This window comes from Puntigrus tetrazona, chromosome 7, assembly GCF_018831695.1.
Source record: "Puntigrus tetrazona isolate hp1 chromosome 7, ASM1883169v1, whole genome shotgun sequence".
In the NCBI taxonomy this organism is placed as follows: domain Eukaryota; kingdom Metazoa; phylum Chordata; class Actinopteri; order Cypriniformes; family Cyprinidae; genus Puntigrus; species Puntigrus tetrazona.
In genome coordinates, this window is record NC_056705.1 from 41,611,557 (window position 1) to 41,624,264 (window position 12,708).

At 42.8% G+C, this 12,708-nt stretch overlaps 2 protein-coding genes across 2 annotated transcripts in view; one reads left to right on the plus strand and one right to left on the minus strand.

Moving 5' to 3' along the window:
• Positions 1 to 12,708, plus strand: part of LOC122348901 (receptor-type tyrosine-protein phosphatase S) — an 819,186-nt gene that overhangs the window by 731,653 nt on the left and 74,825 nt on the right.
• The window catches only part of LOC122348861 (receptor-type tyrosine-protein phosphatase delta-like), a 54,175-nt gene that overhangs the window by 22,453 nt on the left and 19,014 nt on the right, over positions 1 to 12,708 (minus strand). The window contains 9 exon segments of the mRNA XM_043244749.1: positions 1,272 to 1,369; positions 1,785 to 1,826; positions 4,925 to 5,037; positions 5,184 to 5,198; positions 6,231 to 6,391; positions 8,752 to 8,961; positions 10,229 to 10,322; positions 11,507 to 11,763; positions 12,331 to 12,431. Of these exon segments, the coding sequence (XP_043100684.1) occupies positions 1,272 to 1,369; positions 1,785 to 1,826; positions 4,925 to 5,037; positions 5,184 to 5,198; positions 6,231 to 6,391; positions 8,752 to 8,961; positions 10,229 to 10,322; positions 11,507 to 11,763; positions 12,331 to 12,431 (1,091 nt within the window).

Consider the following 12,708-nt stretch of genomic DNA (forward strand, 5'->3'; position numbering starts at 1 on the left):
GGTTATTTTTGCCACTCTGGAGTTTCGATCGGTACATTTATGAGAGCAGAGTATTTAAATGAATCATATAATGTGATTGACTGAGATTTGAACTCATCATTTCACAGGTATCTGAGGCATTATTTTATGCCCAAAAAAGCATGTCTTAAAGCAGGCAGTAATTGACGCTGCTCTTGGTAGATTGGGCTGGTCATTATGGAAATGAGATGATGCGTCTGTGTTCTTTAATCTGCACCTTGTCAGTAAATCACCCGCAGAATTTTCCCTCCCATTGGCACTTTCACGGAAATGCACTCTAATTTTCCCCCGTTTAGTAAATCTGGCCTTTGTTATGTTTAGCGATTTTAACTAAACCGTCATCAACAGAGCCATCTTCTTTATGCTTGTAAGACTGCGTTGCAGAGCATGCTTTTAAGAGGTTGCCATGTCCACTTATTATAAACATCATTTGTTAAGCATCTTCGTGCTTGTTGTTTTGCTCAGCTCATAAAACGATCTAGCTGATGGATTTAATAAAAAAGCCAGGAGCAGGTCATGATATCTGGGTATGTGATTTATTTCCAAGTGTATTAATGTTTAGTTGCTGTTTTCTAGAAAGGGCAGGCAACATTTATAAGTTAAGAGGTGCCTCCTCCAATAAGAATTCTCGTTTCTAGGTGACTAATCAAGTATAAATAAGTGACGCTGATCATGTGACTCAAGATACTCTCTGGATCATCTCAAACCATTCTGGAGAAGTCGATCCCCAAATCAGACAAAGCAAATACTCACACACTTTCAAATTACTATGCTGATGATATAATTTGCATTTATATAAGAAAACCACAAAACACAGTAATTTAAATCAGCGATTCTCACCCAGGCCTCAACATACATCCAAGGGGCACACAAAATGGATTAAAATCATTTAAAACAAGGCTTAAAATAAACGAAACAACTAAAAATCAAACGTGTTTCTTAATGTAATCAGTTGCTTTTAATTTCAATTAAGAATTAGAATTGCAGAAATTCTTACTTGGTAGAAATGGTAATGAAATGTCCAGAAAAAATAATTATGTAATAATAAAAAAGAGTGTATACATGCCGTTCTTGAATTATTATTATTATAATGACGTCTGAAAATGAGCAGCTTTGTTATTTGCCCAGAAGCCGCAGAAATATCTCGGGCACCTTCAAATGTGTTCCTCTTACAACAAAGGGCTTGCAGTCAAAAAAGTGGAGACAAAAACAGCTCTTTTCATGCAGAATGTAACGAAATAGCTGACCATTACCTCATACTCCTGCGAAAACTTCAAGTTGTCATTTGCTTTCAGGCGTTCGATGTGATCGGCCAGCTCCATGACCGGAATGGGAGGGTGACTGGCCATCCCTGCAGACAGGAGACAAACAAAGAGTCCCAGCGTTAGCGCTAGAGCACCAGAGCCTACGCCGAGAGATGGGTATAATAGAGGATGGAGGATGTGAGGTTTTTATTCGGCCTGTATGATTGAACGAAGCAGCCACATGCTCGAAGAGAATGACACAGAAGCCGCACAGAGCATTCCTAATGAAGAGAGGAATGTTATTCGTCCGCAAGCGTTAACATGGCGGGAAACATGGTGGAAAGATGGAATAGAGTAGAACGTTAGGGGCTGGATATTAAAGTTTGAGCCGGCGATGAGTCTAAAGGATGCAACATATCAAACCTGTGAGGAGATGAACGCGTAAATAAATGAGTCAGTCCAGAGAGGAAGTGAAGGAAATGAACAGACACAGTGGCATATGTAGAAACAAGAACGACTAACTTGACAAATGGAGGTTACTGGGGTAAACCGATGTGGCTGAACCTGCAAAGGAAAAGGGGACGGGGATAAATCATACTAGCTGACGTTAAAACAAGCAAATGTGGTGATCGGTCGCTATCGGAATTAAAAAAAGAGGCAGTAGAAACACAGTCTGAAATGACAGTTCGCAAACGACGCTACGACTCCATCGCTACTTTCATTTGTTAGTAAATACTAATTCACACATGCTAACGGCTAACGGACGACAAACATGCGGAAATGAGGATAACACGTTCGGTAGGGAAACCGAGAAAAGAAAAAAAAGACACACAAATGTAACAAGGACAGAGAAGATGGCGTGCATGTTTATCATGCGCATGTTTGTCTGTTCTCTAGGGGCTTCAGCAGTGAAATCCGCAAAGAAGGCGCGTGTCTGCGAGAGAGTTTGTGTTTGCACTGCAGAGGACGCTTTTGAATAGTCGAGCAGCAGAAGCTGCTCTCTGATAACCGGTTTGCATAACAACAGCCTGCGTGCCGCAGAAAAAGAGGCCGTACGCTTGGACGTGGTGCTGCGGTTCTTTCATCTCTGGGCTGATAGAAGAGGGCATTAGCTAATGGAGGCAGCAGGAGAGAGCTGCCATCCACCGCCTCTCAAGACCCATTACCAGCCGCGGTGACAATGAAACTGCCATTCGCAGAAACGCATCGGAGCGACATCAAGCACCCTCAAGATGAAAATTGAGATGGGGAGGAGGGGGAGGGGGAAGTGACCGCACGACGGCATCAAGGGTTTGAAGAGAGGAGGGCTAATGCAGAGGCCGTTCTCGCTGAAGAGAGGGATCTTCAGCTGTCGAGAGCTGCGTTCGAGCTGCCTGAAGGGAAAATGGAGGATGCAAAGCTTCTCTAAGAGGCTGTTTGCGAAAGAGGGGCGCGAGTCTGCTAATAAAGAGCCGCTGAGAGGATTGAGTGCATGGAACATCACTCTCGAAACCGTGTTGCAATGCAAACCTGACACGTGAATGCGATCCCCGCCGCGTTCGCGTCTCTGCCAAATATCACAAAGAACGGAGCTGCTGGGCAAGGATGAAAATCGAGTTCAGCGGCAACATTAACAATCCTTTGGGCACTCGAGGAACTGTTCAAGAAGAAAACCAAGCCTGAACCAGCCTGAGATGGTTTGACTGGGCTCGCTTTAGCTAGTCTCCCAGGCTGACCTCTTGATTTAGCGCCAAAACCACTAAATAGTTTACTATTTAGTCGTGACTCATGCAAACCGGGCTAGTGGCCTGCTAAGACCAGCTAACCAGCTTAGAATGGTTTAAAGTTGTTTTTCTACTGTTAGGTAAACAGGTGTTCATTAATGCACACTTCCCAAATGCCATGGTCATGCTTGCCTTCTTTCAAAAGCCTAAACCTGATCCCTTCGAAAAATATACAACAACCAGTGGAGCTTTAACGGTTTTGCTTGGCAATGTCATTCCTCAGAATAAGCTTGCTGAACTATGAATTGTATTGCGTGGGAAGTGAGTTTTGGGGTTTGGCTGGTTGGCCTCCCAGTCTGACTGGTGCCCCAATCCCTTTTAAAGCCATCAAAGACCAGCCAGAAGCCAGATGCATAAACACAGCCGCTATGTTAAGACTGAGTGTTGAGAACTAGTCTGAACAGAAGTCGAGCAATCAGAATACAAACTTGTACGGCTAGACTAATCAGTTCACACAACCAGCCGTAGCTTGATAGCAAAAGCTGGTCTGAGCCGTTTTTATCAGAAAGGTGAACAGTTTCCCCTCAGTCCATCTGTCTTGTTCTCGCAGTCCAGCTGTTTCTGACAGACAGACAGATGGACTCTGGTTCAGTGTGTTTAGAGCTGGTCTCCCTGGCACCCAGGTTCTCCTCTGAGAAACTAATGGAGCAACTGTTGTCACTGCTGTTCTGCCCCTCAGAAAATAAATCTATAGGTCTTCACGGCTGGCCGCTCTAGAACCGAGCGCACTTCACCTTGTTCACCAAGGTCAGGAGGGAGCAGGCATTCACCGCTCGACAATTCCCACATTCCTCTACGGCTCGTTCACACTCCACTGCTTTCAAACACAACGGCCCACCTACATGTGTGTGTGAGTGTGTGAATATACAATCACCAGCAGAGGTTTTGAAAGCCACTGGCTTGAATATATATATATTTATGGTTTTCTTCAGCTGGCTTTGGCTGGCCCTAGCCCTCGCTCTTCAGGTAAACTCACTGAGCTGTTATGAATGTGTTGCGAGGAGCTTTCGGGTCAGCTGTAAAGCTGCAGGCCCGGAGTCCAGAGGGATCTCCTGCCCTTCCGTCTGTCCGGAAGCCACCTGTCCTGTGCAATTCCTCAAGAGGTGTGTCTCTGTATTTCTGGCTCAATATGGTTTACAGAGACTCCCATTAAAGCTCTAATATGCTGAGCACTGCTTTGACCTTTCTACACACAGGTCTGTTTGTGTCCACTGACTCATTCAAGTTTCTGAGCTTTCTACAAGCTGACCACCGGCATGTTTCCGAATCTACTGAGATGCCTTGTTGTCTACATAGGCAGTATCTTAAACTGATCATCCTGAGTCACTGATTTAAAGTATTTCACACAGGGCAGTGCCACACAATTGAATAGACCTTGTAATCAACATTTTTTCTGCTTATGGATGACATCTTTACTGAGATTGTCACAATGCATTGTGCGGCAGCAATGCTGCCATAACATTTGGCCAAAATTAAGCTAACACAATATTGCTGAATGGATTTGGAGAAGCCTTCAAGTCTTTAGGGTGCCTATGAATGTTGTCTTGGCTTGGCTTTGGAACTTCTAGCCTAGGCTTTCCCAATTCTGATCCCAGTGTTCCCCCACAAATGCACATCTCTAATCAAACACACCGCATTCAACTCATCAGACCCTTAAAGCTGGGCATGTCAAATAATGGAGCCATCCAAAATATGCACTGTTGAGGGCACCAAAGTTGGGAAGCATTTGTCACGTGCCTCATAATTCAAGCACAGCTACATCTAGAATCTTCACTTCATTGAAAAGGGTTGGAATCAAAATCTTTTTAAGTTTCCTAGGACACCTGTTTCTGACAGAGGAAGCTGGCTGATGGTTTGTGTTTGGTGAGGATGAGGAGGATGGAGGTTGGCAGCTCTTACCGGGAGTCTGGAAGTTCAGGCGGCGTAACTCCACGGGGTCTGTGGGGTGATGGGAGGGCATTTCTTTACCGCTGGGCAGACTGCCTTTCCTGGCCTCTGACTCTGCCCTTTTCCTGAAAGAAATGCATCACATACTTCAGGACAAAACTGTGTTTGGACTATCAGAACAGCACTTTAAGAGGTCGGGCTCACAAGCTTGTGATGGGCATTCAAATGTGACACGTTCTGTCTCAGTTACAGCTCTCCTGCATGCTCTCACCTGTCTGGTTGACTGCTCCAGTGGAAGCGAGGGAGGGAGAACAGAGGGTTAGTACACTACACAAACACAGATCTCCTCATCACAGCTGATGACACTCGCTTTACATCCGTTATTTTTCGCTTGATCCGTCGTTTTAATACATATCCACTGCTCTTAACTGGATTTATTTGATCTTATAGTCATTTTTTGTGTTTTCAACATATATTTAAAATATAAAATGACTTGAGAAAATAGCTGCTTTCCATGTGAATATCTGTTAAAATGTAATGGTTTACTTGATCGAAGCTGATTTTTCCAGGCCTAAGGATCTGTTTTAGTCCTGATGTGTAGCACATGTATTCTGTGTACATGGCTCGACATCTCTCTTGTTTCTGTTAGTTTGCTCTGGATTGGTGCATCACGGGTAGGGTGTCGTGTTGTTGACATTGTAATATTACACTATGAGCTGTGTGCATGAGCCCGTGACATTGATTCTGTGATTAACAAATAAATCTGCCATCAGAAGACATCGAATAACCCTGGATATATGAAGGACCTCATCATGAGAAGTGTTCAGCTCAATGCCTGACTGTAATTTACAGCAGATGATCAGATCAGTCTATATTCAAATGAGTGCCACAGATTATCAAACTGATACTTACAATGCATAACTGCAGAAAGGCACGCGCACACACACACACACACACACACACACACACACACAGTTCAACATTAAATCCAAATTGATTTAATTTACTTTCTTAACACATGTTCCTGCTCTTTTTGTGAATAATTCATCAGTTATTCTGATGATCAGATTGCTTTTACAATCTTTCACCCTAATAACTCAGAAAGGAAGTCACTTGCATAATGCTAAAGCTTCTTATTTTTTGCTTGAGTCTCTCTCTCTCTTTATTTATCTATAGGGTAAAAACTGTATATAAGAAGTGAAATCCAAAACATGAACAAAAACTACAACAGCATCTCAATAATACTGACGTCAGAAATAAGTCACACATAAAATGTGGCGTAACAGTTATTGAGTGTGTGTTTCTCCACGGTTTCTACCTCTTGTACAGCAGGATGGCGATGACGATGCAGATGATGAAGATGACAGCTAGCACGGGCCCCACCACCCAGATCAGACCCTCCTCTTCATCGATTATGGGCTGCGGGTCGATATCGGCAAACATCACCGGATCGGAGTACGGACTCGCCGCGTACAGCATCTGCATGAAAAAAAACACCACCACATGTTTTTGTTTGTGTCCCTGGGTTTGTATGAAGAGAAGAAACTGTATTTAAAGCAGTGCGTTTCAATGAACTGAGAGCAGCAGAAACGTTTTGTTAAAGCACTGGCATGAATTATTCAGCAGAACAAAAGAGTTCGGTATTTGATCTGTAAAGTGTCTAAATCGTGCCTTTGAGGTGAAACTACTACAAAACTGCTTCACGTTGGCATGCATTAAACTATCCTTGCATAAATCGCATGTAATTGTACACACGTAATGATATGCTTCAGGCTAATGTAGGGAACGTTTCTTTAAAGCCACTTCCTTGCAATCAATGGCAGCGTATTATTATTCAAACAGCCTTGACGTGCTGGAAACAATTAACGGAAACAATTAAACGGAACTATATAAATACGATCATATAAAAACACTGTCAGAGGTCTGAAATCCTGTTATGACTCTGATTAATGTAATATTCATCAGTGTGTGTTGTGTTGTGTTCAGTGATGTGAGTTACGAACTACATTCAGTGATTAGCATCTAATTTACTCTGAAATCATCAGCAGAAGCAGATAAACAGAGACATCACACACACACACACACACACACACACACACAGTATTCAGACTTCATATTCGGAAGTATTAAGAGACATAAACTGGAATAAAGTTTAGGATTATTTTTGAAAGAAGTCTCTTTTGTTCACCAAGGCTGCTTTTATTCGGTTTTATTCGGAAAAGCTGTTTTCTGTCTGAATGCATATTAAAATGTAATATCATTACTCCAGTCTTCAGTGTCACATGATGTTCAGAAATCATTATAATATACTGATTTACTGAATGAAACATTTCTGATTATTTTCAATGTTGCAAACAGCTGTGCTACAAAATATTTTTTTTGTAAAAAAATTATATATTTACATTTTATATTTTTGTTGATGAATAGTTCAAAAGAACAGCATTTATTTGAAACAGATTTTCTACCAACTATAAGTAACTTTATAACTATATGTCTTACTGCTCACCATTCCTCCGTGTGTGTGTGTGTGTGTGTGTGTGTGTGTGTGTGTGTCTCACTGCTCACAGAGCTGCCCATTCCACCACATGTGTGTGTGTGTGTGTGTGTGTGTGTGTGTGTGTGTGTGTGTGTGTGTGTGTGTGTGTGTGTGTGTGTGTGTGTGTGTGTGTGTGTGTGTGTGTGTGTGTGTGTGTGTGTGTGTGTGTGTGTGTGTGTGTGTGTGTGTGTGTGTGAGTGTGTGTGTGTGTGAGTGTGTGTTTGTGTGTGTGTGAGTGTGTGTGTGTGTGAGTGTGTGTGTGTGTGTCTCTCTGCAGTGCAGTTGATAAGACTCTGCTGCTATTAAAGGGAAGGCGTTTATCTCATAGTCCCGCCGCTGACAGCTCTTCAGGGCTTTCCCGCCGACAGACAAACAGAGAGAGAGACAGAGAGAGAGAGAGAGAGAGAGAGAGAGAGAGAGAGAGAGAGAGAGAGAGAGAGAGAGAGAGAGAGAGAGAGAGAGAGAGAGAGAGAGAGAGAGAGAGAGAGAGAGCTGACAGAGAAAGAGAGAGAGAGACAGAGAGAGAGAGAGAGAGAGAGAGAGAGAGAGAGAGAGAGAGAGAGAGAGAGAGAGAGAGAGAGAGAGAGAGAGAGAGAGAGAGAGAGAGAGAGAGAGAGAGAGAGAGAGAGAGAGAGAGAGAGAGAGAGAGAGAGAGAGAGAGAGAGAGAGAGAGAGAGAGAGAGAGAGAGAGAGAGAGAGAGAGAGAGAGAGAGAGAGAGAGAGAGAGAGAGAGAGAGAGAGAGAGAGAGAGAGAGAGAGAGAGAGAGAGAGAGAGAGAGAGAGAGAGAGAGAGAGAGAGAGAGAGAGAGAGAGAGAGAGAGAGAGAGAGAGAGAGAGAGAGAGAGAGAGAGAGAGAGAGAGAGAGAGAGAGAGAGAGAGATGTGCTGCTCATATCCCAGCAGGACTGTTTGCTGATATTTTTAAGTCTGTCGCTCTGACTTATATAAATATATGAAGAATTTTTAAATTAGTTTTTTGGTTTTTTTAATTTGTTACATTTTCAAATAAGTAATGCAAATTTGAAAAACATTGTTTTCATTCACTGACAGCTTCCTGTCCCTGGAACAGCAGTTTGTGAAAAGGCCTTTGCCGTTGCCTAAAAACATAACATGTGTCTTTGTATTTAAATAGATTTTTAGTTTTAGCTTCAACACTGGAACAGTCAAACGAATGATTCGAATAAAATTGTCACAACAAATTTTGTGCGGTTTATCAATTTAAAAAATATTTAAAAACAAAATAAAATAAAAGACATTGGTAGTTTTGTTTCTCAAATAACTGCATCCAGCAGAAAGCGACTCACGTTGTCGGAGATCTCCAGCACCGCCAGAACGAAGAAGACGTACTCCTGTCCGTTGAGCAGCTGTTTGTTCTCGAAGTCTCCGTACATCTTGGCGTCTCCCAGCGTGAACTCGGTCGGCAGCTCGCGGAAAAACGCTGCGATGTACGGCTTGGGCTCCATCTGCCTCCGGAAGCGAAGAGCGCGACTCGTTCGGTTGATTTCTCGCAGCAGCTGTAAGAAACACAGAGAAATGACCGATCGGTCCAGCACTCATTCTGATCAGAACTCAACTTGCTGTGTTTTACAGTGCTGTCCAAAATGATTAGTGTTTTCAGCGTCTAAACGTGGTTTTTAGACATCGAGTCAATTCTATTTTTTGCTGTAGTGAGTCAGTGGGAAACATTCGTTAATTGTAATAATTCAGTGAGATGTGTTTGATCTGATCATCAGACGTCTGTCTGAATGACATGAAGAAACAGAAGAAACAAAAACTCAACCCAGAAGAACTGCGTCTCCGAGACGCTTCAAGAAAGATCTTCTGTTTTTTCATGTCATTCCAGACAGACTGATGATGGTCAGATCAGATCTATGTGTGGAGCACAAAAATCTTACTAGATTATTACAAATACTGTAAAAATGAATGTTTGGAAAAGTAAACCGATATTTCCTATCGACCCACTGCAGCACAAGATAGAAATAACTGACTTAAAACCATTTTAGCTGCTGAATATACTAGTGTTCTAATCATTTTAGCCACCACCTGTGTGTGTGTGTGTGTGTGTGTGTGTGTGTGTGTGTGAGAGATCCGCAGGCGTTTGCTGTGAGCCGGCGCTCTGATAAAGCTTTCTATCAATCCTGTTCAAGCCGTCAAAACTGCTTCAGTCGTTCTGCCCTTGAGCCACTTTCAACAGGCGACTTCAAATATTGACAGTCAAATAAATTGAGTGTGTGTGTGTATGCTGGAAGGAAAACACACTTTCTCCCTCTCTCTCTCTCTTTCTATATATATATATGTGTGTGTTTTCTTCATTGCAGCTGCTGGAGAACACACGTCCAGTGAATGTGACCGTGGTGTTTGGTGTGATGTCGAGGGAATGGCGTGTTTTCTTCATGAACCACACACACACTGAACTATCAGTAGCCAGGTTTGCAGAAGCGCCTCTGGCCAGATGGCGGTGGAGGGGGGTGTCCAGGCCGCCGGCCAATCAGAACGCGGATCTCTGCGTGGTGCCGCCCCTTCCCGAGCAGCACTTCTGGCGCAATTCAGAGGAAAACACGCGCTGCAGAAAAGCCTTTCAAATATTTACTTCGGCAAAAAATAATAGCAAGCGATATCACCAACTTCCTACATCTCTCGCCCTTTAGAGAGGGAGGCTTTTGTTCCCGTTTCCATTAGCGTGCAGGAGCGGATTAGCATATGACTGGGACCCGCTGCTTTCTTCTGTAGCAGCACTGGGAATCATGTCCGTACACGGCCGCTGCCCCATGAGTCTCTTACCTCCTCCAGATTCATCTCGTCCGGACTGTCCCAGGGTTTGATGAACTTCCCGGGCCTCTGTTTCTTCAGCGGCACCACCACGATGTAGTAACCCCTACAGAGAGAGCCAGACAGAGTCTATAAGGTTGTGTTGACAGCGTCAGGACATCCATCAAGATTAGCTCCAATCAATCTGGACTTTCCAATCCACTCGGGATGACACTGGATTAACGACATGTTTGACGACAGAGAGCGACCCTCGGTAAACACATCAATAACCTGCCAACTTCAGCGCGCTTTAGTCTAGTTTCACGCTGCTGGGTTCAGTCTCGCGCTTCACACACACTAACGAGGGTCTCTCTGATAGACAGAACGGCCTCAACATTCAGCTTTTACTCCCATCACCTGCTAAACCTGTATGACTTTCTAGTCGCTCATTTCCGTGTAATTAATATAAATGTGGTCTGAGCAACTCTTTCTCTTTGTAAGCATTTTTGGGTGAACCGTCCCTTTAACGATGACAGACAGCTCTTCTAGAATTCCCATAATCCAACACAGTTATAATATTCACAATCACAACCTTATTTCTCAGTATTGGTCAAAACTGGGTGTGCCCCAGGTGACTGGCTGCAGAATAGTTCATAAGCCCCGCCCTCTCCATGTAATCTAATGGGACATGAAACAAACAAAATAACTTACATTTTTTACATCAGTTTTCATCATTTAGGTGGTTCTTATTGTGCTGATGTATGTTCAAGCATTCGTTTTTCTAATAAATTTTCTTTAAACTAGTTATTAGATGTTATAGAAACGGGATTCGCAAAGTTTTTGTGCAAAAAAACTAATGAAAAAGGTCTTTATGCTCAGTGTAAATACAGATAAACTCCTCAAAAACACTGAGGCTGAAACTTTCAGTTATAAAGTGACACTAAATTGTGATCATCTTATAAATTCCAAGCCAATAGAAAGAGAATGTGCAAAATATTCATATGTGTGAACTAGAGACCAGTTTTTGTTAACTGAGATTCATTAAATTGATATTGAAGTTTCATATGATATTGATATTGAAGTAATGTGGTCCATGACACTAAGACCTCTGCTTCTGTTAGAATAAGTAAAAAATAAATAAATAAAATGGTTTAAAAACCAACTTTACACTTTATGTACCTCTTGGGATGGAAAGACTAATTAGAATAATTAGTAAATGCAGTCCAATAAATGGGAAAGTATTAGTGTTGAGACAGACGAGGAACGATCTTCACTCGTTAAACCCAAACTCAAAGCAGGGCCGACACTCACCTCACTTTCTCAGCCGTCTGAACAGTGGGCAGCTCGACCGTGACCATGCCGTCTGAGTTGGTCTTGCCGATCAGGTAGGGTTTGGTGCGCAGTATGTCAGGCGCTGTCATGGTGGAGACGCGGTGCTGCAGTCCTCCGGCGCTGTTCCCACGGTTGGTGAGCAGGAAGGAGTACTGCGTCTCCGGCTGAAGGTTAGTGATGAGCTTCTGTGTCAGTTTCCCATCCACCTCCACGCTCTGTCCGTTATCGTACAGGATCTACGAGGAACCACAGTCATGCCTCACTTTAACCAGTTTTAATGTGATAGCTGGAGCTATTGACCCAAAACCTAGTGTGCAGCCTGCTGAAGGGATGCCTTCAAAATTAGGTAGCATTGTGAAGATACATTCTTTTGGCCAAATATTAAATCTTAACTGAATAATTGGTGCTACTCTACATTAGAAGTTCTGCTGTGAAAAACACAGTACGTGTTCACTACATTATTAGAATACTAAGAATATTTATTACAGAAAAATATAACTTTATATAATAAACTTAGATCATTTGTTTTAAGACACCCTGCATTTTACTTGCAAATTTTTTTTAACATATTACATTTAAAATATATATTAAATACACAGCTGAACTTTTAAGGTTTCACTTAAGTAGGCCTTTTTATTTGCAATTTCGTAACTACTTGTCCTTGACTTTGTTGTCTTTGAAGTATGGATGTAAAGTACTGCTGATTTGTACTCAAATAAAAAATAGTCACTATATAGCCCCATTTTGGATTTTTTAGGTACACTATCGCTTTAACGTTTTGTTTTTTTCCCCGCATCTCTCACCGTAAACGGCTGTGCAGGGTTGTAGTTCTCGGGAATCTCCCACGTCAGCAGCACCGAGGTCTTCATGGCAGCTCTCACGTGAAAATTTTTTGCAAACACTGCTAAAAGAAAGTTGGGGCAGATGAATTAGACAAACAGATCGGCAGCGCTCTCTTTCACCGCCTTTTAGGAAGGCAGCTGGTCAACATCAGTCTTACCTGCCAAGCACTTCGCCTGCTACCTCATGAGGACTAGCCCAGAGCTCCAACCTTACCTGCAGCTTACCATCGACTCTCCTCAGGACGCTAACTGATCTCAACTAGCTATGCTAGGGACATTTTCTGATTCGATTTGCTTCTGAAAACCCAACTCTTTCTCACAGGTGACTTAAGATTGTAG